The sequence below is a fragment of the Cibotium barometz genome, chromosome 20 (genome assembly GCF_041138505.1).
Source record: "Cibotium barometz isolate CiBa-2024 chromosome 20, ASM4113850v1, whole genome shotgun sequence".
In the NCBI taxonomy this organism is placed as follows: Eukaryota; Viridiplantae; Streptophyta; class Polypodiopsida; order Cyatheales; family Cibotiaceae; genus Cibotium; species Cibotium barometz.
The window spans coordinates 24,156,320-24,183,691 of NC_141065.1; the positions used below are offsets into that span (position 1 = coordinate 24,156,320).

Below are 27,372 nucleotides of genomic sequence, written 5' to 3' on the forward strand. Positions count from 1 at the left end.
GTGTTGCACAGAGATGCCGCACAGAGGCTGCCACACGCATGTAAGGAAAAGCGAAAAAAAAAACGACGTTGACTTGCGTCCATTTTTTAACCTGTAAAATCAAAAGTGCATGTTCACTACGTTTCCAAACGTTTGCAATGTTTGGATTACATCCAAACGTAGTTTGGATGCAACTATGGCTGAATCTGAAAGGAGGAAGATGTCATTTGCATAAGGTAGTACGGGGATCAATATGCCTACCAGTGTGGGACCAGCCCCGCCTAATCTGTCAACGAAGCTGGTGATCTCATCAATGTAGAGGCCAAAAAGAGTGGGTAATAGAGGGCGGCCCTGTTTCACCCCAATAGTGCTAGAAATCTCCTGCGATGTATCTCCTAGGGCTCTCACTCGTCCAGTGATAGACTCATAGAGAGCGATGATGCTCCAAACCATGTCAGATGGGACTCCTATCTCCTGCAGGCGCTGTAGGAGGCGGGCTCGGGGTACAATATCAAAAGTTTTACGAAAATCCACAAAGCATTAGTAAATCCTCTAATGCCATGCTCTACCCTCTTTGATGATGGCATGGAGGGTGAAGATGTGGTCAAGGATAGAGTAGCTCTTCTGAAAGCTTGCCTCTCCTGAGGCTCTGCATCCTTGTCTCTTTGCAGATAAACTGAGCTCCGCCTCTAGCACCGATCCATAGAGTTTCACCAATGTGTGGCCAACCATGATCATTCTGTAATTATTAGGATCAAGTGGATCTCCGGCTTTGAGGATGGGGATGATGGTGTTAGTGGACCTAGAGGGTGGAAATCCTTCACAAAGGGCTCTACTGAACATGTAGGCTAGTAGGGGAGCTAGGGTATCATCTGCATGTGAGATGTACTCAAGTGAGTCCCTCGTGATCCGTCGAGAACCATGCCCTTTGTGAAGAAGGTGAAGGTGGTGGGGCGTGGATCTAGTGGTGGGGTGGAGGTAGCTGATGGGGGATATGATAGAGGATAGAGGGAGTGTGCATAGGAGTGCCATGCGTCCGGGGAGGTGATAGGTGTGGGGGGCCGATGTTCTCGGAGTTTTCTCCAGGCCTCTTTGCAGTTCGGCCCTAAGAAGAGTCGGTATAACTCATCCTCTTTAAAAAGTGTAGAACTCCCATTTCTTGCGTTGGGTGAGGCGTTGAGAAATCCGTTGTGCTTGGCGCTTCATAATTTGCCCAATCCGTACCTCATGTTTAAGATGGGAGAGCGTGTGGCTCAGCATTCGTCATCATACCAATGGTTTTGGGGCATGGAACCGCAAGGTGGCTTGGCAGTAGACCTCCATGTGCAGATGAAAGAAGTGGTGGCAGATGTGTGGAGAATGGTGGTGAGCTATGATGTGAGGGCGGGTAGGTACTAGGGGGACAATAGTATCCACATCCTGGAGTTGGCAGTAGATGTGGTCGGAGTAAACAGGGTGAAGCTCATGATCAAAGTGGACGCGGGTGTAATGTGAGATGGGAGGTGGTGGCAGAGGGATGCAAGGTGTGCAAGTAAGATTGAAAGAGAGGTAGGCATGGTCAGCTTCAAAGGGGGGTGGCGGGATGGAGAAGCCGAGGAGGTGTGCCAAAGCCAGAGATCCCATCAAGTAATCCACGGTGTTGGTACCTGCTAGGTAAGGGAAGGAGGTGAGGGCATTAGAGGAGGACCATCAGGACATCTCGTTATCGATAACAAGACCATGTGGAACTCCCAGCTCTAAGAAATGTCTCCCATACACCGTGACCTCCTCACGGTCCTATGGTGATCTTGGTAACCAATTGTCAATGACATCTAGCTCCTATAGTCTAATAGGGTCATCTAGATCAAGTAGTGGGACCTGCTAACTCCTCGTCCCAGTGTTGGAATCCCCGAGCAAGAGGACTTCCCCCAACTGTGAGAAATCCCCATATAATGGCAAGTACGGAGACTTGCCATGTTATGCGGCATAAGGGGAGTGGTGCGGTGGAAAATAACACAACAATGTGGATGACTCTGTCCCCGGTAAGTTGTAACCGTAATCAAAGATACTGTGCATCTTCGTCCTTCCAGACAATGCTAAGAATCTGTCGGAGGTGGGGTCTAAAAAGGACACCTACCCCTCCTGAACCACATACTCCTCCTAATGTGCGGGTCTCATCTCGGAAAGCTGACTCCCACTCACACCCGGCTATGTATGGTAAACCCCTCTCAGGCTCTGATAAGTCTCTGTATAGAAAATGACATCCTTTCAGGTGAGAATCTCGCTTAAACCTCTTGGATTCGACCATAGGGTGCCATTGCAGCTCCATACTACTAACTTCAGGTGTTTGTTCTCATAGGCGACGCGTCCCTTTTTGGGATGGTGCGCAGTGATAATGACCATGCCTTCTCTGTAGATAGCTCACTTTCCCGATCTACAAGCCTCACATGAACTGCCACCATCGCCTCACGCCAGTGTGCCACCTATGCTGGGGTGAGATCATCCCCCATGTAGACTTGTGTGCCCTTGAGGGCAGTCTGCCTCTCTAAGAAGGCCTGTCTGCTCGTAGCGTCAGGGAATCTGATGATGAGAGGCCGCTCTCGTGTCATATCCTTCCTACCCTCCATGTATCTGCAAGGGGGGTGGGGGGGGGGGAGGGGGGAAGGGAGGGCTTGCCCACTCCTATCATTTGGCAAAGCATCATGGCATCTACCTTGGGGGAAGCCCCCACCTGTAGCCCCCGCACTCGCACATGGAGGGCCCTATCCTTCCTGCATTTCTCCTCCTCGAGGGTCTCAGGTATGATGCTCTCTGGGGATTTGTGCTTCTTCACCACCTCCACCCAATCTTTCTTAGGATTTTTTTTTTTTTTTTTTTTGGGGGGGGTGGGGGGGGGTTGGGGAGGGGGGTCTATGAGACCAAAATGATTATATTATGATAATACTTCCACCATGTACAATGCTGGTGCCGTTCTCTTAATAAGAGGGTGTTCACACCTAAAGTGTTCATACACCACTAGCACTTGCCAGACTCTGAAATATTCAACAAACCCCCCTTTGGAGTGAAGGAATGTCATCTAAGAGAGACATTTAGTATGATGATTTGGGCTCGAAACTGAAATCATGTGATACAAAAGAACACAATGATGCCAACACCTGAAACTCTCATGTCAAGCCTACTACAAGAGCTTGACCCTAACATAAGTCTATCCATAGACAAACCCCCTTGGCCCTAGTGGGAGCCAGTAGTGCAATGGTGGCACCAGATAGCTCAATGGATGAAATGTCGATGATGAGCGTGTCAAAATGGCAATGGGTAATAGAAGTTTAGGGGTAGGGGGGGGAGGTGGGGGTGGGTGACCAATGATACGAGAGATGAAAGTGGAAGTCAGCTGCCGACCATTGGGCGTTTTTGGAAAGTTGGTGCTGAGGGCGGCACAAGGTGGTGAGTTCGGCGTGACTAAACAAAGTGAGAAACTCAAGGAGTTGGAATGAGATGGGTCAAAAATTGATGGTGAAAGGGGTGGTGCGGGTGACAAGTGCAGAGGTAATAGCAGTGTCATCCTTAGAGGGAAGATACCAAGGATCGGCAGTGTCAAAGGAGGTTGAAGAAGATTCGGATGCTGCGAAAAAAGTAGTCGAAGATTGTACCTCTGGAGCCACCGTTGCAACGCTGCCAGATGTGGAAGTCATCGGTTGCACCGCTAAGCTAGCCACCGAAGGAGGTGTAGGCATGGGAGTCATGGCTATTGAAGAGAGAAGTAGGGCTGAAGACTTTGTTCCGCAATGAGGTTCAGAGTATGGTATTCTGGTTGGCATAGGGGACGTAACAACTACGCCCTGAATGACCGCTAGCTACAAGCTAAATGAAAGGGAGATTGTCTTTATTGCATCACATGGTGTCACCCATTGCTGCATCATGAAGTCGCCAAGATAAGCCAGTAGGTGGGCCACCAGCGCTATGGTCCACGCCAGGTCGGAAGGTGTGGAGGAAGGTGTCCCTCACGGTCGCCCAGTCCACAAAGGGGTTAGTTGGGAAATAATTGAACCACTTGTCTACATAGCCTTCCGGAGTGGACACAAAAAGTACCAAGAGGGCATCCTCCCACTCAAGACCTTAGCTCTTGCACATAGAAATGAACCGCCGGATGTGTCTACATCTTCAGTGGTGGATCGTTTGAATTTAGGATTCTTGACAATTACCTGGCCCAACAGTGTGAAAAGGGGTTCCGGGCCTCCAACATTGTTACCAAAGGTGGGATGACCAAGATTGGAAGCCATGGGGAAGGGTGGAAGGGGATCCCTAGGAAGGACCTCTTTCAGCTATAGCATTGTATTGAGAGACTCTTTCAATGAGTTATTACTTGGGTTTATTGTCAACATCAAGGTATTATTGGATTATTATTCTTATTCTTCGGATGCCATCAACTTTGACTTGAGGCGAAGTTTTGAGTGGCTAGATGCATTTAATGCATGCAAGCCTAAGGCAAAGATTCCGGGAATATACCAGAGGGAGAAACTGATTTGCAGAAGATACAAATCTGAGAGGAAAAGAACAACAAAGCCCTCGAACACATTGGCTTGGGACTTCCACACAACCTTATCCATCACCTCGATCTTGATAAGACAACAAAATAGGTATGGGACAAATTGGAAAACCTCTTTGGGAACAAAATCAATAACTCTAAAGTGTTCTTAAAGAAAAAATTCTTTGGTCTAAAAATGAAAGAAAGTAATAGTCTGCAAGAACATTTAAGAAATCTTGGGTCTTCAACAACTGGCTGCCTTCAAAGCACAAGTTGATGAGGATGATAGGAAAGCAGTCCTATCAAACATAGAAGACATTTCAAAGTTCTCAAAACCCTATCCATGCCCAAAAAATGCGCTATGAAGAGATGATGGCCATCCTCATTGACGAGGATAGACGTCTTCAAGAGCAAGCTGCTGCCAACATCAACTGAGAAAAGGGTTTCTTCACAAAACAAAAAGGCAAGAGCAAAGGGGAAGCTGTCAAGTGCACTTTCTAGAAGCTAGGTCACAAGAAGACCGTTGCTTCAAAAGAATGGCAAAGGAACAAGAGAAGAATCGTGCCAACTAGGTGGCTGAAAATGCAGATGAAGACAAAGAGTTTGAAGATGCACCACAAAAGCCAGAAACCTCTACAGTACCTAAAAAAGCTTTCACTGCTACATTCTCCAATCTCTCTTTCAAAGATAGATACTGATTGGGCATTCTAAATATAGGTATGTCACTAAGTGTTCTCTGCCCGGGATGTCCCCCAAAACATGATTATATTTGTTTGTGTGTTTGTATTTTGCCTTGATGCTATAAAAGGCTTTGTTCTATTTGTAAGTTTTGTTTCTCAACTAAATCCCTGTTTTGAGTCAGGGGGGTAGTCCAAGATGGCTGACATATCTAATGTGTGGTCAAGCCCCATATCCGATTTACAGCTTTTTGGCTTGAAGCGCCGGGTGGTCTTATTCACGTTGCGCGCTAGGTAGAGTTTCCTGCTATCATCAGAATTGGGGACGTGTGGGGATCTTCTTGGCTGCCAATCTCTTGGTCGCTGCCCATAACTCCAGTACCATGTGAGAGTGTGGAGATTGAAGACAAGCTTCTAAGCTTTTATGGATCCATGAGTTCACAAGAATCCGTGGAGCTATGGATATCTTTTGGATATTGTCCTTGGTGACTTGGATAACCAGGTGCTTATCTCACGAAGCAAAATTCCCCGCGGGGGATGGGGGTGGGGTGGGAGGAGGGGAGGGGGGGGGGGCGGCGGCATTCTGGTCCTAGTGTGGTATCTAGTATTTTAAGTGTGCCTGTGGTTTTAAGTGTATAAACTATGTGCCTTTATTTTAAGTGTTTATTCACATTAATAGTCGTGTGTGAACCCCAGGATTAGTTATACTTCTTTTCTCTACTTTGTACATTTTACCTCCTTAAGAGGGTTTTGGTACACTCATGAGCGGACATTCTGATTTTTGGGGGAAAAAAAAAACAAACTCTAAATCATGCACATACAAGCTGTGAACTATGCAACCTCGAGTCAGCCATACTATTTTTTTTCCCGGGAAAAAGATCCTTCTATTAGTTAATGAAAAGAACAGCCATAGAGGGCTAGATACAACCACGAAGGGCTGAAAACCAAACTCGCCTCTTTTAAGGACGAAAATCAGATCAAAAGGGAAAGAGACACTTCTCCTTCGGCTGGCCGATCTATGAGGAGAAGGCTATCTCATACAAGGGGGGGGGGGGGGGGGGGGGGGGGGGGAACCACACAGGTGGTATGTAATGCCAAGTGGGGTCACCACCTCTATCTGTGAGAAATGGGCCAAGCCTCCAAAGCCTCAAGAAAGCTTCCCGCCGCTTCCGCATGCGGTTAGAACTTCCCCCACTGGCCGCGGAGGGTGTGAATGATATCAAGCCATATGCTCCCGATGGACTCAGCCGACGAAGCATAGTTGTTACGAGGCGCGCCTCTAACAGTTCGAGGCGTTCAATGCGTACGACTGCCCGATCGAGGCGTCCACACACAGAAAAAAAAATGCTGGTTTGATTCTTTAGACGGGGGCTTTAAGGGCCCAAGGCAGCCCCTCTCACACACACACTCTCTCCCGCTCTCATACATTCTCTCCCTCCCTCCCTTAAGCCTTTCTCAAAACCCAAAGTTCAAACTTCAAACCTCAAACACACTAGGATGATGATGTTTTTTATACCCACTTTTGGAGCTATCTCTATACTCTATCGGTTCATTTCATTTTACTTTATACCCTTGAATCTTGATGATGTATCCAGATGATGAGAATGTACTATTTTGGTCTCATAGGTCATTTTCGCCTTCTGCAGACGTTTAATACAGCTTTCTTTCTTTCACACACACGCTCTCGCTCCCTCTCATACACACCCTCTCTCTCCCTCCCTCAAGGCTCATACATACACACTCGAGTCTCTCTATGCCGAATATGCCATGGGGAGCCAGAGACAGAGCTGCATTATATATGCCATTGTACTGCATACTATGAGATACGTGGTCGTTTCCACTGTTTATTCAGAGAGGGTTTTGGACCACTTTCCAGAGTCATGGGGTACCAGGACCAGAGATGTTTGGGATTGTTCTTGCTTGAGCTGCGGAGATATAGAGATAGCCTGCTTAGGCGCACAGAGAGCCAGACAGAGGCACATTACAGACTTCTTTAGTCCAACCATCACTGCGCCAGATGGACCACAGCAGCAGCAGGACATGGATACCGCCCACACCAGCGGTACACTGATTGATCGTGCGATTGAGCTTGGGTAGTCCAGACGCCCACGACTACGGAGGAGGGCATCCCAACATAGACAGAGGTTGCAGCGGCGGATTCGGATTATTCTTGCGAGACATGCGGGACACCCACTCAGGGTGCTGACCACAGAGGATATTGAGGAGATCCCCCGGCGTCCGATGCGGCACATATTATGAGATGGAGGCACCTAACCCTCACTGTACTCCACTCACCTCCATAGCGTACCCCCCCCCCCTCACTATATTCACACCCTATAAGGGTTTCTGTTTACCTTCCAGTTCCAGTTTCATTTTCTAGGTGCCAGTAGTATCATCTTTATTTTTTCATTTTCTGGTTTTTTATCCAGACATTGTATCAGATCCACCATGATGTAACTTTTTGGTCTCATAGGTCATTATGGCCTTTTGAAGACGTTAATATAACATTTCATTTCATTTCTCTCTCTCTCTCTCTCTCTCAAACTTTCACTATATATCTATCTATCACTATGTATATATCTATCACCCTCTTCAATATATATCTATCTTTCACTATATATCTATCTATCACTATATATCTATCTATCACCCTCTTCAATATTTTTTATTTTTTTTAATCTTTTTATTTTAGCCACCACCCAAAGCCCAAGAGGCTGGTCCCATGGAGGAAACAAACAACCCAAGAGAGAGGTCAAAGCATCATAATATATATATATATATATATATAAAACAGACGCCTCTAACACGCCTCTAACATCTATAAAAAAATACGAGTCTTTCGAGGCGCGTACCATACCCGCCTCATACCAAACGCCTCTGACGCCTCTAACAACCATGCGGTGGGGTATGGGTACCCTCGATGGCCTCATCGCATCTAGCATGCCAAATGTACCAGGTTGCTATGCTACTGCAAAACTCCCATCTCTGGCATGAGCCTGGCCACCACTCGCCTGAAGGTGAGGCTGTGACTAGTACTACTGTAATACGATGGTGAGAGACCTGAAGGGCTAGCCCTCCCCCATCCTCCTCGTAAGACCTGACCACTCTAGCCTCTGTGGCCCAAGAGACAGTGCCCCATGTAATGATCCGGGTCGATACCTTGTCCATAGTGAAAACGCGGAGAATTTGCTGAGCCTTCGGGCAATCCCAAAGAAAATGTCTCTCAGACTCCCGAGAATGTCGCTCAGACTCCCGAGAATGGCCGCACCGCGGGCAAGCTGCTAGCCAACCTCCAATTGCCAACCAAGTACCGACCGCCAAACTCATGTGTGTGGTTCGCCACTACACCACTCTGCCTCCTAGGGAGAGCCTTGCCGAACTCCAATATAAAAGCTTCTTCCGAGTACTCAGAAGAAGCGGAGCAAGCTGCTGCTCAGGGGAGAGATTGTGACCGCTCCCTACAGGAGGCCTGGTACAACAAGTGCAATCTCGTACAGTAGGTACTATTCAGTAAGTACGGTCTAGATTCAGCCGGTACAATCCAAATGTAACACGTGTGAAATTCAGTAGCAAGTACCATCAGATTTCAGCAAGAACAGTTTAGATTCAGCACACGTGTGGGTTTTCAGCAGTACAATCCAGCAGGGCCGCAAGTACAATCTGGTTTTCAGCATGTACAATCCAGTAGGGCAGCAAGTACAATCTGGTTTTCAGCATGTACAATCCAGTAGGGCAGCAAGTACAATCTGATTTTCAGCAGGTACAGTCCACGTGGGCAGCAAGTACAACTAGATTTTCAGGACATGTGTGGGTTTTCAGCAGCAGGTACAATCCATGGGAAGCACGTGATGAGAAAAATGCAGCAAAACCAGCCCTAGAAGAGGTAGGCGATGGAGAACAAGGGAGAATTGCAGGCGATGAGAGGAAATGAGCAACCAGCTTCCCACGTGTGATTTATTTCTATAATAACTCATGCAAGAGTTTATCCAAAGGTTTTTAAAAAGGGTACACCCTATTAAAAGGGTATTTAAAATGCTCATGGGCACTCTAATATAATAATCTCCAGCCCCTAATTTAAATGTGTGTGAACACATGGGCTTATAAATATTAAAGTTGGCCATAACTTATAAATTTTACATTTTAAAAAGGGGAAAATGGTAATACTTACCACCTATTCACACGCCACACCAGCAAGTCAGCGAACAGCACTCCACGGTACACTGGGGGCGTCCCCGTCCAGTGTACTGGCATGGCATACGCAAACAAGTCATGCAAAAACAAATTTATGCATGCAAGCATAAATGCATGTGCACATGTAATGGACGAAATCTCCCTTTCATGAAACTTGTACAAGAAAATCCTGTTGGGCACAAAATTGGCGCGACAAAAATATAAAAAAATGTCCTAGTCTTCCTATGGAGTGAGAGTCCCATAGGTAAGACACCATCCTGGCCATACATGGGTGGCACCAACAGGCTCCCGTCCATATAGCACAAAGCAAGTCACACACGGGTGGCACGAAACTGGTTCTCGTCCATGTGACGCAACACTGGTCACACACAAGTGGCAGTAATCTAGCTCCCGTCCATGTGACACCAAAAGACTAGCCCTTTCACATGGGACACTGGCCTAGCCCCATGTGAACATGGCACAAATCTGGCCGCTCTATGGAGTGACAGTCCCATAGAAGTGGCTCTAGAAATGGAGATGGACCAAATGGTGACAGATATCAATGCCAACCTAGCAACCAAGATAGCGAATTGGAGTGCCCCTCAGTATCCATTGGAAAGCCTCAACTAGCCGCCAAGTCGCGGCGGGTGCTAAGCCTACCCAAAAACCACACGACTTGTGGCAGTTGATCTACGCTCTTGATGCACGGCAGAACATCTCGATCGCCTCCGTAAATCTCTCGAGATTCCCCACATCTCCGGCAAGGAAAGCTGGTGTGTCGTCTGTTAACTCTAAGTCGAGAAGTTCCTCCTGCATGCAGAGGGGAAGACGCAATCCCTGAAGCCCAGTCTCTTGGGTGGAGAGAAAACTACTCATGGCCTCAGCGATGAATAGGAAGAGGTACGGTGCCAGAGGACAACCCTGCCTAACTGAGTGGGAAAGGGGGAATCTGTTGCCACGGGCTCCTTGAATGAGAACCTCACTATGTGAGGCTGAGTAAAGTCCTGAGTCCACGAATCCACTCCATGGGGAATCCCATCCGGCTCATTGTGCCCTCCAAAAAGCTCCAATCCGCCCTATCATAAGCTTTCTCAAAGTCTAGGAGTAGCACAATGAGGTCCTGCTGCCGCATCCTAGTGGAAGCCGTCGCCTTCCAGAAGGTAAAGATGTTGTCCAGAATGCTCCGATCCTGAACAAAGCCAATCTCAGTGTCGTGGATCAAGTCTGGGAGGAAAGGTTGAAGTATCCTACTGATGGCCTTGGCCAAGATCTTATGGGCTGTCCCTAGAAGAGTGATGGGTCTCCACTGCCAGATCTTCAATCTCTCACCACCCTCCTTGGGAATCAAGTGAATCAGGCCTCTCTAGCATGGCCCCTTAATCATAATCTCATTGCAGGCAGCTCAAAGGATGCCTTCCATGAGGCCCCAATGATGAAGAAACAGAGAGACTGGAAGCCCATCCGCCCCCGGCATTTGCCCCTGGGAGGTGCCGTCAATGCCTCTGCCAACTCCTCAGTTGTGAATGATGTCACTAAAAATGACCGAAGAGAAGGGGGAACCACCTCTCTCATGTGCCGCTAGACCCTCTCACGTGCGTCCACCACCTGTGGAGATAACGGGGCACCTATGAGAAGAGATTGAAAAAAGTCCGTGGCGATGGCTCGCACATGGGGGGGATCTGAAACAACAGCTCCATCCTGGCCACGCAACCTGGAATGTCATCTCTCCTCCTGTGGGGGCCGGCTATCTCAAAGAAATCCCCTGTGACTCTGTCTCTCCGACCAGAGTCCAGAATGAGACCCTAGCATGATACCTGTACTCCACCCTCCTCTCCTCGATGGATCTAATCTCCATGCGAGCGGAAGCAAGTTGACTCTCGATCCACTGGCTGTCGGGGGACCTCTCCTGAAGCCGCTATAAAGAGGCTAGACTCCTCCTCAGACTCCTCTCCTACTCCCGGAAGCCCTCCAATCGGCTCTAAGCTGCCTCTTGCAAGAAACTGTTGATCTCCCCTAGGCCCACATCCAACGTGCTAGCAGCAAAGCCTGAAATAAAGTCCAATCCTGCCCATATCTGCTCTATCCTGCTGCATATCTCAGGGTCCTGAATGAGGCTATACGGAATCCTCGAGCCATATATGTGCTTACCCGTCTCTGGCCTTTGGCTCAGATGGAGTTGGGAAGCTCCAGCCTTAGGATGGTGTCCTCCAGCCTGGAGGTGCTGCTTTTTGTTTTCCTACATGTTACTGTGGCAGTGCCACTTCCCCCATTCTACAGATACCTACACTGTGACAGATGGAGTCCAGAATATGCACACTCTTCATGGACTTCCCGGATCAGAGATGCCTCGGACTTTTTCTAAGGCTACGCAGAAAACAGTTTTTTTCTTCTTTTTGAGCTATTTTTGTGACATTGTCACGTGCACATTGCAATTGGATGTCTCTGCAGCTTGCTTCCGAAAAGACTCCCTATGCTGCTTCCCATGAATGCAAGAACTGCAATGTCCTTGCTTGCCAACATCTGGCAAGCCATCCACCATCTAGTTGATTGGTATCCTGACAGGCAATTCCTTTTCTGATCACGCCCGGTTATTCTGTCCTTAGTGCCCCCTCGGCTGCAAGCCCACTCATCAACATAAAACCTGTCTAATCTAGAGAGGTTGGGGCCGGTGTTCCTCCTATCCGATCTCGAGAAGCAAAGGCTCCCAGGGCTACGCCCAAACTCTGGAAGATGCCAAGGGTCTTGTCCGTTGAGTTCAAGAATCATCTCCTCCAAGACCAAACACTATGCTCCTGAGACTTTGGCCGTGCCACCTCCAAGTCTGTCCTCTGCTACCTCTATCATGTTAAAGTCACCGCAAAAGTCAACCTAAAGAGGAGGGCCTGCCGGACTGTGCCCCAATAGAGGACTCTACCTGCAGCGGCCTTCGGAGCATAAACATTGAGAAAGCCAATGCTATCCTCTCCAATCAAAATGGTAATCCACTGCACGCCCTAGGACTATGACTCCTGAGCCAGTCACTGTCGGTAAAAGCTGCTCACTGACACCTCCCTTTGTCCCTAAGGGGCCGAAGGATGGGGACCAGAAAGTGTGACTCCAGAAAGTGTGACTCCTAATTGGAAGAATCTTCTCGCATCGGCGAGTGCGCTCCTATGAAAGGTGATGCTCCTGGAGGAATAGACTGTCTATGGGTCCCCCAACTATGGCTCTCTGAAGCTCACCTCTGAGGACGCCTCGTCTTTGAAAGCACTAAGGCCCCCCTAAATCCTGAATGTTCCATGAAACAATCCGCATATCAATCTCTGTGTGATGTGGCACTAGCGGAACTGCCCTCCACTTGAAGAGTCTTGGGCGAGGGTTTAGACGGGGCATAGTCACAATCGGTGCGGGGACGAAGGCGTGCCACGTGGGCACTGATCCTATCCTCCATGTGACGCCACTCTGTCTGAGCGCATACTCCGGACTCCATCAATCACAATGGAGGTATCTGTAAGAAGGGGGAAGAGGTACCGTGGCAGAAGTATGCATAATACGAAGAGCAATACCTCCAAGCTGACAGCATGTAGTGCGGGGGCAGGGTTCGAACTCGCAGTCTTCAGGTCATGAGCCTGATGAGTTGGCCAAAAGGAAAGGTCTGTACCTCTTGCTCCAAGGTTCGTACTTGTTCCAAGGCCAAACAGGATTTCTCACGCTCTTGCTCCAGGTCCAAACGGTATTTCTCATGCTCTTGCTCCAGGGCCTGTGTCACAAGCTCCGGTAGCATAGTGTTGACCACTTCTTGAACGGATGACCTAATCTTGCGATCCATCTAACCTTGGGTACTTGCATTGAGCACCAAAGGCGGACCCGAGATGGGTGGTTTGAGATGGGTTTGCTTCTCATAGACCTTCAAGGGTGTGGTATCGACCCATCTATTATTTTCATCTCCCCGTCCTGGCCTCGGTGGGCTGAACCTCCAAGCTCCATCCTAGCCAAAGGCCAAAAATGGGTCAGAATGTCGGTGATGCAAAGATCGTAGAGATGGTGGGAGAGCTCAACTGCCTGTCCCTGGATGGCGGCTGCCGCCAACTCACGATCCCACTCCGTCCCCAGGGCTGCACTGAAGGGGAAAGAGAAGATCATCACACCGTTATATGGCGTAGAGAGTCTGGAGTGGTGAAAAACCACACATACCCGAATAGGGGCTACTCTCTCCTCAAACATGTCGGTCCCTTCCGTCGGCAGACATCACAAGAAGCTATAATCCACAGGCTGCCCCAAGATCCTGGGGGCCCCACCTAAAACTCAGGCGTGAGGGCCTTCACTGGGGAGGTGGCAATTGTCATCTCAACCGGCTCAGAAAAGCAGTGAATCAAGTGGCGGGACGGAACTCGGGCGGGAGGGCCTTCACTGGGGAGGTGGCAATTGTCATCTCAACTGGCTCAGAAAAGCGGTGAATCAAGTGGCGGGACGGAACTCCTCGGCTACCTCCACTCCAGGTCGGGGGTTGCAGGGCGGTGCTCGAGTGCTCTGGAGAGGTAGATGAGGGGGGGAGGGAGGGCTCAGATGATGAGGGTGGGGCAGAGTGAACTGCTGCGGGAAAAGTCGGTGTCGGCGATGGAAGAGGAGGGATTGGGGGGGGGGGGGGGGGCAGGCGAAAACAGGGGGGGAGGCAGGGCAGGCAAAAACAGGGCGGCAGGCAGGCGAAAATGGGCCAGGGGCGGCGCGGGGGGGGGGGGGAGAGAGAGAGAGAGAGAGAGAGAGAGAGAGAGAGAGAGAGAAATGAAATGAAATGAAATGAAATGTTATATTAACGTCTTCAAAAGGCCAAAGTGACCTATGAGACCAAAGTTACAACCATATATGACATGTGATACACTATCTGGAAAAGAAAAGAAAGGACTGAAGGCAAGTATCTAGCCCTACAATACATTAGTAGGGAGCATCCGGAAGCAGCAACTAGGGAGAGTGGGAAGCTAATGCTACTAGACAAAATGGGGTACATGAGTACATGGATACATGAATACATAAATATGGCTGGAGTGGTAATCATCCTAGGAGCTCTAGCATGGGTCTCTGTCGGATGGCCTGGATATCTGCCATAGTGAGATGCCTAGTCAGACGAGCCCGATGCCTCGCAATGATGCTCTGAATCCTCCGGTGTAGGCATCGTCTCTGATGTAAGGATCTGCAAACCCTCGGGCGTCTGGATCTGCCCAACTGGATAGCTTTCTCAACTAGAGTCCCACGGGGTGCCCACTGTTGGGCTGTCGGCTGTGTGTCCTCCCGGGTAGTCCCTCTGAAGAAGTTAGTGATCTGTCTCTGTGTGGACTCCTTGCCAGTCGGGCGTCTGCTCCTCATAATGGACTCTCTGAGCCTGCGGATCTCTAGGAGATAAAAACCCAAGCATCGCTGATCACAATAGTCCATGACTCTAGCCAGTGGTCCAAATCCCTCTCTGAAAAGGCAATGGTAGCGCCCTCGAATCTCATAATATGTTGTGCAGCGACAGATGTAGTGCTCCTCCGTCTCTGGCTCTATCCAACAAATCTGACATATCCTATCCCCTGAAGGTATGCCTCTAAATCTGCCTGTCTCTATCTCTAACTGATGTGAAGAGGTGCGGATCTGCCCAATGGCACACCTCAATCCATGGGACAAATGGGTATCCATGTAGCTCGGTCGAAGTATAAAGCCATCCTCAGTGGTGCGGAGAAGATGGTCTCTATAGAAAGCCATCTTTGTCCCTAACTCCTGTGAGGGCTCTAGCCATGTCCTCCTAGTGCCCAACTGAATGAGGTCCTATCTGATGACTCTACTAATCTCAGAATGTGTCAAGGTGAGAGAGGGTGCCTCTAGAGAGTACTGGAAGGGTGGAAGTCTGTCTAAGCTGAACCCGTGGAGCTCAAACCAGGATGCTATCTGCGCATACCAACATGAGGTGTCTCCCTCCATGGCTAGCTGATGAGAGGACTCTAAAGCAAGTCGTGCGTACCGGTGTCGGGGAAGCTCCCAGGTGCTATGAATGAAGGACACTGATCTGGCAAGAGAGAGAGAGAGAGAGAGAGAGAGAGAGAGAGAGAGAGAAGGCGGGCTGGACAGAGGGCGCGGCAGGCAGAAGGGGGGGCGGAATGGCGGGCTGGGGAGGGAGGCGCAGCTGCGCAGGGAAGAGGGGGTGGAGGGTGGCAGGTGCTGGGGGGGGAGGAAGAGGAGCAGGGGGCGGAAGAAAGATAGGGGGGAGGTGCAGAGGCTGCGAATGAGAGGGGGGGGCGGGGGCTCAGGAACACAGGAACGCAGGGGGGGAGCTCAGAGCCTCACGCACCCGTCACCGTCTACTTGCTTAGCTACCAGAGTGGTTCACTTTGCACATTTTAATATACAAGCCTTTCATACCAAAGGAAAATAAGAGGAAAATATACAACCCTCTATTTTTACAAGGAAGAAAAAGCCATCAAATTATTGGCAAAACAGATAACTTCTTAGATTAACTTTTTCTGATGAAGCAAATGTCACCATGTAACACTCAATTATCCAGGCATCTCTCAAACAGGTCATTGGCCCCTATGGTACATGTCCCTATGTCATGTTGGCCATCGTCTCCAATTCCACGTGCATCATGTGGCCAATGCAAAATTCCATGATGCCCTTGAAAACCAAGCAGACACCATCATGCCCACATCACGTCATGTCAGCCATCTTTTCCTATCTCCCATGGATCATGTAACCCATGCCAAACATCATGATGCCTTGAGAACCAAGCATTCACCATGATGCCCACATCATCGTCCACCTTGCTAGGTCCACCCCCCGCCCTGCCTCTTCCTTCTTCGTGCAAGGTACTTCACAACCTAAATGCACATTCTAAAATGGCTTAGTTGTGATTAACTTGTTTGTAGGAGCCTTTCCCATATTTTCAGCCCTGTGTTCATGAAAGTTTCACCTCAGTGTCCGTAAGTAGGTTATTTGCACCGGTTCTTTCCCAAGCTCTCAGCTCAGTGTCCATAGTTGACTTGTTTGTAGGAATTGTTTTCAGCTCGTTTTTCAGCTAAGCCTGAGTGTCCATGATTCTTAGTTCAGAGAATCTATAAGTCTGTGCATCCATTGACGAAAGAACAGGGTTTGAACCTGTCCCCTGTCAGAAAGCATAGATCCAAGTGAAACCAAAAATTAATTGCACCCATATTATCATTTAATTGTTAGACCTTGTCTTCTGAATGGTATCAATCAACACACAGAAGTATAACAGGGGACAAGAGCATCAATCCTAATTAGATAACCTAAAAGGCACGCTTTCTTTAGAAGGGGATAAAAGAAGCGATATGTAATACAGCAAGGAAGTAAAACATACTCTCCAGGAGCCTTCAATTTGCCGTGCACAGTTGGAATTATGGGCAGCAGGGATAGAATGCTTTGGATGGATGGAACTTCTTTTTCCAGAGAAGTGAAATCCTTAAGTAAGCTTGAGATCACTCTTTCCTGCACAATCAAGGGAACATTTCCCAACCTCTTGAACGCATAATGCTCATAAAAGTCCTGCTTTCCTAACTTCTTAATCCCTAGGAAATCTCTAAGGATACTTTCCTCCTTTTCTGACTCTGCATGAATGAAATCATCTCCAAGGAGCACCATGTCCACCTCATCTGGTGGGAACATTCGTATACAATCTGATAAATTGACAAAAGCAGAATTTTTGAAGGACTTGAAAATGGGAAGATGCTTGAAAATTTCAAGATGTACAGCACCCATATGGTCATTGGAGAACCACTTTCTCTGAAGGAGAAACCCTCTGAGCTCCTGCATCTCCAATTCTGAGACTCCTTTCAATGCTTCTGACAAGCTCTTCAACCCACCAGCTGCTGCAAGCAAAGCCTCCAGAAGTCCAGAGGCAGTTGCATCATGCACATACTCTCCTAATTGTGGATGTTGTATTGTGAAAGAGGAACTGAGCATGAAGCAATTAGCCTTCTGAAGCACGCTGATCATATTCTCACTCCATCTGTCACCCATCATAACACTTGAGCCTTTTGTTAACTGCAGTAAATGATGCTCATCAGAAGTAGGTAGAAGTGGCCACTGTGAAAACAGAGATAAGTCTGCAGAATGTGCACTCAAGAAACTCCATAATAGCTCCATCCATGCTTGACTGGGATGTCCATCTTCACCACGCGTCCAGTAAACTAGACGCTTCCCATACCAATCTACAGGAAGAATGTTGGGAAGAAGATCTCTCAATAGGATGGGAGACAACAGAGCCATGTTAGTGGTTTGGATTTGCGCAATATCATAAAGCTCTTTAAAAAGCTCAGGGTCAATGGTCCGATCCACAAGTCTATTTAAAAGTGTACCTTTTAATAAACTGTATTCTACTTCATCTGCAACAAAAATCTTCTCCGCTGTGTTGGAGCCAGTGAAAGTTCCAAACATTCCGATTGCAAGCGGGACCAGAGGCAGTCCCTCTAATTTTTTTACAGCCTCAGACTTTTCTACGTCGCACAAACAATATTTCAGAGCTGCAAGCATTGCAGTCCGGCTATTCAAAGCACGATTACGCCTGACCAAAGAGTTTCTCAGCATTTGCGGTGACAAGTATCTCAATGAGGGACAATGCTGCTGAAATTTAGATACCACAGACTTAGGAGCATTAACCAAGGTTAATCCTGCATCAGCTAGTGCATTTCCTAGCTCAACAGCTTGTAAATAAGAATAGTCTGGAAAAACTGCTTTCTTTGCTGAGATCCAGTGACCACCTTTGGCAGTTGTGTACAGGACGGGCAAGTCCAGTTCAGCTGCTGACAAATATACACCACGCAACAAAGTGGCCCAAGGCTCTGAAGGCGACCCAGTTGGCCATAAGGAAAAGTAATCCTCAGATGGGCCTAGCTGACAGGCAGCACTGGCAAGCAGCCGAACATAAGCAGGAGATAACACCTCTTTCAAAAGGCAACCATTCCATTCAGAACGCAACCTACCCCCACCTGCCATGTCATCACCATACCAGATATCTCTGCGATTTGATGAGAGTTCAAAGTAAGCATTCACATGCACTGGAAGGCCAGTTTTCACAGGTAAAGGTAGAAAACAAAAAGCCCGTCCATCCAAGGATGTGCATTTTACACTAGAGGATTCTGGCAGTCCTCCTATCAAGCTTCCACTTTTGTTAGACTCAGCTTCCGCACCTATTTTAGCAGCAACACCTGCCCAAGGAACAAAACCATGGGTTTGATTCTCCTTGCTTGTGGCCATCTCCACTGCTTGCTTTCCCCCTAGATAATCACTTACCATCCAAAGCTGAGTAGACTGTTTCTCAGCTCCATGTGTGGTGATACTCATTAACTGACAATCAGATGGCAATCGGTCCTCTGGTGTATCTTGCAATCTCCTGTAAAAATTACTTTTGTCTCTTACCTGAGCCGTAAGGCCACTAACAAAATCGTACACTGATTTATCCTGTGCACCATGCTTTTCAGCTCGGTAAAGCATGTGCATCTCTTGGTCCAATCCTTCTCGGGTGTACACTGTGATACAAGTCACATTGTGCAAAAAGAGGAGCACCTCAGAGACAATAGTCTGAAAATTTCTGAACAAGCTTAACACCATGTCAGGGCTGTAAGCATTCTGCTTGATCTGACTGCGAGCAGCTGTTACAGCATTTCGGAGGGGAAACCGAAAAAGGGTTCCGTTGTAACTGTGTTGCAAATCACAACCGAAAAGCAAGTAAGGACGGCATTGATCAGGAAACTGCAGGGCTATCCCTTTCCCAACAAAATTAATTTTCAAACCAGGATGAGAAGGTGATATCCCTGGAAGATGACTGGCATGAGGATCAAATATCACAAAGTTATCCCCAGACACAAAACCTGGCACATCTGTAAAATGGTACACAGAATTAAAGCCCAGCCCAAACCTCCCAACTGCATGAGGTTTTTCGAGCTTGCTGTCCTGCCCTATCCGTGAAATGGCATGCAAATCCTTTGATGTAAAGACAGAATTATTGAAGCAGTACAAAGCTGGCCCTTGCCACTCAGACATTCTCGGAGAAAGTACAGATGATGACCCAAACTGACTTTGGTCAAGTAGAAAGCTGACCTCTGAAGCACCAGCATCATCTGAGTTCTGCAAAAGCTCACATAGAATCCCTGGACCATCTGCATACATATCCACAATGTGTTTCAATCGGGTGGTCAGAGCCTCATGTTGACCAAATGCCTCGGCTGCACCATGCAAAGTCACATTCATCGAATCCGCACTCTCTGCCAGAAGCAATCTGCGCAAAGACCTAACACCAAGCCTCTCTGCTACATCATTGGATATGTTAGCATGCACAAACCTTTGTAGGCTTGTGTTCCTGACAGCTGCATTGAAAGACGCAGTACCAGGTTCTGAATCTCCCAAGAGCCAGGGAGCATCATCATAAGCAAGCTCTGAAGAAGGTACAAGGATACCACGGACATCAGGAACAAGTAAAGTTTTACTCTGTCCACTGAAGCCCAAGTCTGCCAAATGTTGGAGAATCCAGATAACTGTTTTTAATTCGTGAGAATCCAAAGGCAAGCCACTCTTCTGTGTGGCCATTTTTGACAAAACAATGGCAAAGTCCTCAATTGTTAGAGATTCTTTTACACCTAGCTCCATGAGAAGTTCTTTAAAAACAGCAAGGTCAGCAGGTATGACCCACAAGTATGGAGCTAAATGAAGAGGTCCATTCAAGACTACTTCTTGTACAGTTACAAATCTATCACCAACCCAAACCCACTGACTTCCTTCCAAAACTGTCTTAACAATTTCAAGCTCTTCAGTGCCAATCTTTTCAGTCAAAAGTGCATACATTTTGGGAATGACAGTTGCAAGTGCTTGCTTCAACCCTTGACTATCGGCATTAACATGGTTCTTCCCCAGTTCCAGAAGCTGTGCAGCGAGAACATTTCCCCCTAAATGGTCAGCCCAGCCCAATTTTTGAGATAGAAAAGCAGACCGGCAATCCCCATTCAAAATGCGCATGCTAGCTGAGGCCAACCACAGGTCTGAGGGAAGCCGGACAAGTCTTGGAGGGGCAAGCACAGTAGTCACCAATGGCCAAGGCAACCCTGGGTGAGGGGACTGCACCAAAACTGGACACCAACAAATAGAAGCCAACTCACTCCAAAACTTCTTGGAAATGGTTGTATCAGTCCTGTGATTCTGAAAGATGTCAGTCACTTTGAGAAACATTCCATTAATTCCATCAGTACCCGTCACTGGAAACAATTTTGCTGCATTGACCTCCAAGTATGATAATAGAAGGAATCCACGTACAGTTGCCTCATCAGGCATCTGTTTCAGCAGTGTCTCTACTTGATGAGCACTCTGAAGTATTGTGTCTGGTGAGACTGCAGTTTGTAAGCCAAGGTGTTGCAAAACATCAAGAATCTCCTCATTTCTGAAAACATCTGATGGAAATGAGTGTTTCTCATTCAGAAGGACTTGAAACTCATCTATGCGAGGATCATACAGAGACTTTGGAGATCGAAGCTCACCACTTGGTGCTGGAACAAAAGCTAAGTTCCTCAAAGTATCCTTTAGAGATGAGTCCTGTAGACACAAGAGAGGAAGCTCCTTCAAAATAGTTAGCACTGCCTGGTTTCTAACATCTGAAGTAAGCTCCTCAATTCGGTTGATGACCCTGGATCTGAAAAAGGTGGCTCTTTCCATCTGCTTTACATTCAATGCCCTAGTCAAAATCTCAACTTCTTTCTGTGATTGAGTGTGAAGAAAATCTGTTCCTACCAGAGATTCATCCACATTAGAGGGTGGAATATACCTCCTTGAACTAAGGAGGTCAACAAACCCTTTTTCACTGCAACCTGAGATTTTGTATGCTTCAAAGACTGGCAAGCTTTTAAGAACCTGCAAATGATAGTCTTTCATCTGGTTTTCCCTGTACCATTTTTCATCAAGAAAAAAACTACGTAACTCACATCTCTGCTCATAACTGATATTTGAGAACATTTTCTCATATGTGCAACCTGTGTTCACAGCTGTACAAGAAATTGCATCTAAGATGCCCATGCCGGTTGGAGAATGCACACATTTTGACAGCCATGGATGATTGATTCGAAGGTCAGATCTCATCGTGAAACAACCAAGCTCAATCAAAGTACTTTCAAAACTCTGTGACAGAAATCCATCACTTTTTACAATCCCCAAACTTCTCTTTGCCTTGCATAAAAGTCCATCAGTGGTTGGAAGTATGGGCCAGCTGTCAAATAAAGAAAGATCTGTGCAAGCATCTCTTAGATATTCCCATAGCATAACCATCCAGATCTCGCTTGGATGGTTCTCCATAAAGCTTGGCATCCACTGTACTGTATCCTTATCTTTCCATTCTGCTGGCAGAATCTCAGTGAGGAGTTTGGCAAAGTCTGTATTACTTAAGGAGCTGATGTTTGCATTGGAGGCCTCAGCAATTTGAGATAGCCTTTGCAGAAGAGACTTGGGAATTGTTCTCGCAATGAGCCTGCCTTTCACCTTTTCCATCAAAAAACACTGTTTCTCAGAGCAAACAAAGTACGACAGCTTTGCATTCCTGTCTCCAAAAATACCAAATGTGCCATTGGCTAGGGGAACAAGCGGCAGTTCAGAGAGACTGGCAGATGCTTCTTCATCAACAACATCACCAAGACAATATTCCAGTATATTAAGTCCTGATTCCCAGTCGATAAAAATCCCATGAATACCAATGTTTTTAAGGTGCTGTCTAACAAGATTTGGACAAACTAATTTGCAAGCACAGTGATTAGAAATTGTTTGGAACAAAGCCTTCGGCAAACGTACAATTGGAAGTCCTAGTGCAACAAGTGCTGATGCCAGCTGTTCAGAATTTTGCATCTCTTCATCGTGGAAAATAGCTTGTAAAGGTGTAATCCATCTTCCACCATCAACATCTGAGTGTAAAAAAGGGCTTTGTGAGACATGTTTGAAAAACTCGGCCACCATAGTCTTCCAGGGATTCACATAAGATCCAGAAGGCCAGAATGAATAGCATAGGCGATTTACTTCAGGAGCAACTGAAAGCAAATGGCAATAGGCTGATGTCACCACGTCATTCAAAAGAAGGGTATTCCAGTCAGAACGTATCTTCCCCATGCCTTCCATATCAGCCCCATGCCATATGTCTCTGCGATTTGAAGAAAGCTCAAAAAAACCATTGACGTGTACAGGAAGATTGGTTTTCACAGGAAGAGGAAGAAAACAAAAGGCTCTCCCATCATTGCTACTTTGGCCATTGACCTGAAAACAAGAAATAACTACCAAAACACAAATTAGTGATACATCAACAAAAGCATCACCAGAGAAGCAATAATACAACAAAGTTCGATGTCTCTGATCCTCTAGAGCATTGAAAAAGGAACTGGTAGCCGACAAGAACACCGAGAAGGAAGAAGGGGAGATCAATGGCAACACTCTCACAGCCATCAAAGAAGAGATCTCCAAGGAGATCACAAAAGACATGGAGGGGAAACTCGAAGCAAAGCAATCAAGATGGGTTGAAGTGGTGAAGAAGAACATCCGTAAAGAGGTGAGGGAGGAGACTCAGAGGGAAGAACACCAAATCATTCACACCACCATTGCAGAGGAGAAGATGAGGCAAGCCTGCTGCCTCAACATTCGAGTCACAGGTATAACTGAGACACCAGAGAGCACTGGGGACCATTACACAAAGACAGGCGAGCCGACAGATACGGACCCTCACATGCCGTAAGAGGTGTGCATATGAGGAGGCACAGTACTGGGATATGTACCACCTTCTCATAAGCAGAGATACAGCCACTGCATGGCGCAGGATGAGAGAGCCTCGGCCTCGTACCCCGATTGAGGATCCACACACATGGCGCACACATGCAAAGAGCCTCTACCATATCCCTCAGTAACCACCCATAACACAGCCACACCAGCCCCGCCCTACCACCACCTCTACTTTCTTTACCGCCCCGATGGTGGTAGAGAGAGCTATCCGCCGGTTACAACATGGGAGATCGGCTGACCACACAGGTATACAGAGTGAACATCTTATTTATGCAGCTGACACACTGGCACCTTTTGTTGCTCACCTCTTTAATAGGGCACTAGTGGAGGGCCTACCAGAGCTGAATGGACTATGCACACCATCATGCCTCTCCACAAAGCAGGAGACATGCTAGACCCCAGCAACTACAGGATTATCATGATTGGTCATACATTGGCCAAACTTTATCCAGTCATTGGAGATCCCATCAGATATGGTCTGGGGCATCTATGCTTTATATGAGCACGTCATCGAGCGCATACAATGCCCCGGGGGGCTATCTGATGTTATTGCTAGCACCATAGGTGTGAAGCAAGGATGCCCACTCTCTCCTACACTATTTGGGCTATACATTGATGAGGTGGCTGACTTCATTGTTCACAGTGGTGGGGACTCGGTAGACATCTCAGGTACACAGTCCACATTATGCTATATGCAGATGATATCATTTTGGTCTCTGAGTCGTAGATGGGACTACAGCATCATCTCCATGCACTCGATGACTTCTGCACACAGAGGGGACTTACAATGAACCTTGGGAAAACCACCGTCATGATTTTCCACACCCAAAGGCCAGTTAGACGACAGGCCATCTTCACACGAACAGGAGGAAAGGTAGAGGTGGTAGACTCATATGTGTACTTGGGGATTACATTCGCGACTCCGCCAGGAAGATTTACTATGGCACAGGCAGCCAGGGATAGACTCACACGAGGGTATGCAGCTCTGGCCATGCTAGAGAGACAGTGTCACCAGGCACACTTCCAAGAGCCCCGCACGAAGGGGTGGTTGTTTGACACACTAGTCACCCCTGCTTTGATGTATGCTGCAACAGTATGGGCACCTAGGCTCGCCACCTCCACATGGTCTCAGATAGAGAGGCCTCAGATTCTCATGCTCTCACGGATGATCCGCAGCAAACCCTCCGTCCCACATGACATTGTCCGAGCGGAGTTTGCTGCACCTCCTATGCTAGTAGAGGCCCTCTTCCAGACGATCTGCTTCATACACAAGATCAGAGATATGCCATCAGATCGATTCACATAGAGCTTTTGAGGTGTCCAGGCAGCTCACAAAGAGTGGAGATAGGAGATCATGGTATTTACAGATGATACAGTGGCTCACTCAACATGGTCTCCACATAGATCACCTACCACCTTTACAGTATGATATACATGCACCACACATCCAGCTCTCTCAAAGTGAGAGGAACAGAGTCCTTCGGCAAGATTTATGGCAGCGATACACCCATGAGACTTGGATTACACCCAGTCAGCCTCTACCACCGAAGATGCTATACTACAGAGATCAGTTTATGCGTATCTCAACGGATGGATTCATTCAGCCACCCGGATATATGGATGTGTACATGCCTCACAGTGCTCGAGTGGCGATTGGCCAGCTCAGAGTGTCATCACACCAGCTTGAGATTGAGGCAGGTAGGGCAGCACCACGGATCCCCAGAGCAAAGAGGATATGCAGACTATGCCACAAGGAGGTTGAGAGTGAGGAGCATTATGTATGCAGATGCAAAGCATATAGTGTCATTAATGAGAGAGACACCACCATCTTCAGTGGACATCCCTCACTCCGCCAGATCATGGAGTCCGCAGATCAGCGCAGATTTGGCCAGTTCTTGCTAGAGACACAGCGCCACAGAGAGACACTCCTACAGACTCATACCACAGGGAGAGGTGGGCGACAGCTCCAACTCACTGATTTCTTCCAGAGATCTATCCCAATGCCTACCATGACACAGGAGGGGGTTACACTTCAGCCCGCTACGGACCTCCGAGCCAGATGGAGACCGAGAGCACCAGGCTACTAGACTCCCAGACTACATCAGAGGGAGATCAGAGAGATACGGGCTTGACATCAGCACCATATCCAGGAGCAGCTAGCTCACTTACACTCACACCCGGAGATCATGCTCGGAGATATTTTTGCCTCGCCATCGCCTATGTATCACACATTATGGTACTGGTTGGAGCTAGATAGATCTGCATTGCATTCTTGTATACCTTACGCATATAGGTTGCATACTGAGCCTCTAGCAGTAGTGCTCCATCCATCAAACCCCCCCCCCCCCACTAGCTCAGCACTTTCATAGTTTATTTCATGTTCATTTTGTCCTCTTTTTTTTTTTCTGGACATCCAGAGAGGACATTGACAGTTGTACATTGATTTGTCTCATAGGTCGAGTTCGGCCTCTAGTAGACGTTAATACAGCTTTCTTTCTTCTTTCTTTCTTTCTTTCTCTCTCTCTCTCTCTCAGCCACCCTCCATACATCCGCTCCAGCCACCTTCCCACACTCTAGAGCCACCCCTACATCACCAGGAGGGACTGTCCCACAGAATAGCTGGTACGACCAGGAATGTCGTCATACCCAAGCCCGTCTATAGCGGGAGGTGGCGCTAGGATTCACCACTCACCAGCAGGCACAAGTGATCTTTCGACGTTTCACGCGGAGAAAGAAGTGAGCCTACCTAGCCAGGCTTGAGCAGGGGCTATACCTATCTCATTTTTTTAGTAATACTCATATTTTTTCACTAATAAACCTTGTCCTTAGTCAACTCTTCATCCTATGTGAGCATTTACTCATTTTTGTGGGTTTTTCTTTTATTCTTCAATTTATCTCCTCCCTACATTTGGATTAATCTTATTGGCCCATAGGAACCTTAATTGGAGCATAATTCAAAAATTTCTGAAAATCTAGACCCTTAGGCTAAGGTCTTTTTTACCTATTTTCAATTAATTCCAATTGCACATTGGAAAGTTCTTTTTGAATGTTTGTTTCCAGGGGAAACCATTTTAGACACTAGGAGGATTTTTATATCCAAAAATATCTCAATTTGGACTACCTCCCTCCAGACATTTTCTCTCTCTAGGTCAAAATAGAGTTAAACAGAATCTTTCTTTTATTTCAAGGAGGGGAATAATTACAATATCAGAAGGGGAGGTTCTTACACTTGTACACCTCAAAAGCTAGAGGGAGGAATCTTACAAAACCTCTGCTAGTAGTTCCTAATGCCTTGACACAGTCCGTGGTAGCCTCTAGCACCACAATTCCCTCTCGCCAAAGACCGCCCATTGACGTCCTGACGGCCCGACGGTATGTCGAGTACCTCACCCATTTCTTCCAAGGAGAGGATCCGTTTAGCACCCACCAAGCAGAATCCCAGATGCTCTGCCTCTCCTGCAAGATGTTATCAATTGCCTCTATCAAGAGAGGGACTGTAAGGAGGCCTAGAGGGTCTTCCAGGATCATCGCCTGCCAACTCCAATTACTTCACCCGGCACCTGGCACACCTATGCCACCTCTCTCTACCATGCCCCCCAGCAGCCACCTCTCCCCCATCCACCTGAACCTCATCCCCCACACTCTTCCTTCTTTCACCTAAGCATGGTGAGAGATGCTATTGTCAGGATGCAGACTGGGAGAGCACAGGATCATGATGGACTCCTCATCGAGCATCTCTCATGCTAGGTACACGCTAGCCCCTTTACTGGTTCACATGTTTAACAAGGCTCTATGTGAGGGCTTCCCCACCAGCTGGTCATCGAATACTATTGTACCTATCTTGAAAGCAGGTGACCCCATGGACCCCATCCACTACAGGACTATCATGATTGGTCACACCACTCCACACAAGATCATATCTTTACACTACGGGGGATCATTGAGGAGGGGAGAGTACGGGCTCCAGGAGGTGACACAGAGATCATACACAGCACTATCGGGGTGAAGCAAGGCTGCCTCTTGTCCCCTTGTCTCCTGACGAGATCTTGGATTACATAGATAGACAGGGTGTCATGACCCTGTGTTTTTCTCTTGACAGCACGGGGACATGGTGGACAGTGTGAATGGCATCAGTTTGGAGTTAAAAAGGAAACCCGTGTGTGGACAACCCCAAGTGTGAAGGGGACAAAGGAATTAAAATTTAAAAGGTTTTATAACCTTTGGTGGCCCAAAAGCTAATTTGGGAGGCTACTCCACTTTTGGGAGACACGCTTTTCTCTC

The 27,372-nt window shown here is 47.6% G+C and overlaps 1 protein-coding gene across 1 annotated transcript in view; it reads right to left on the reverse strand.

The window, feature by feature from the left end:
* The window catches only part of LOC147627684 (Zinc finger, C3HC4 type (RING finger) family protein), a 105,348-nt gene that overhangs the window by 46,076 nt on the left and 31,900 nt on the right, over nucleotides 1-27,372 (reverse strand). Inside the window, exon 3 of the mRNA XM_086814617.1 lies at nucleotides 16,658-22,575. Coding sequence (XP_086670743.1) covers nucleotides 16,658-22,575 — 5,918 coding nt within the window. The remainder of the gene's footprint in view (nucleotides 1-16,657; nucleotides 22,576-27,372) is intronic.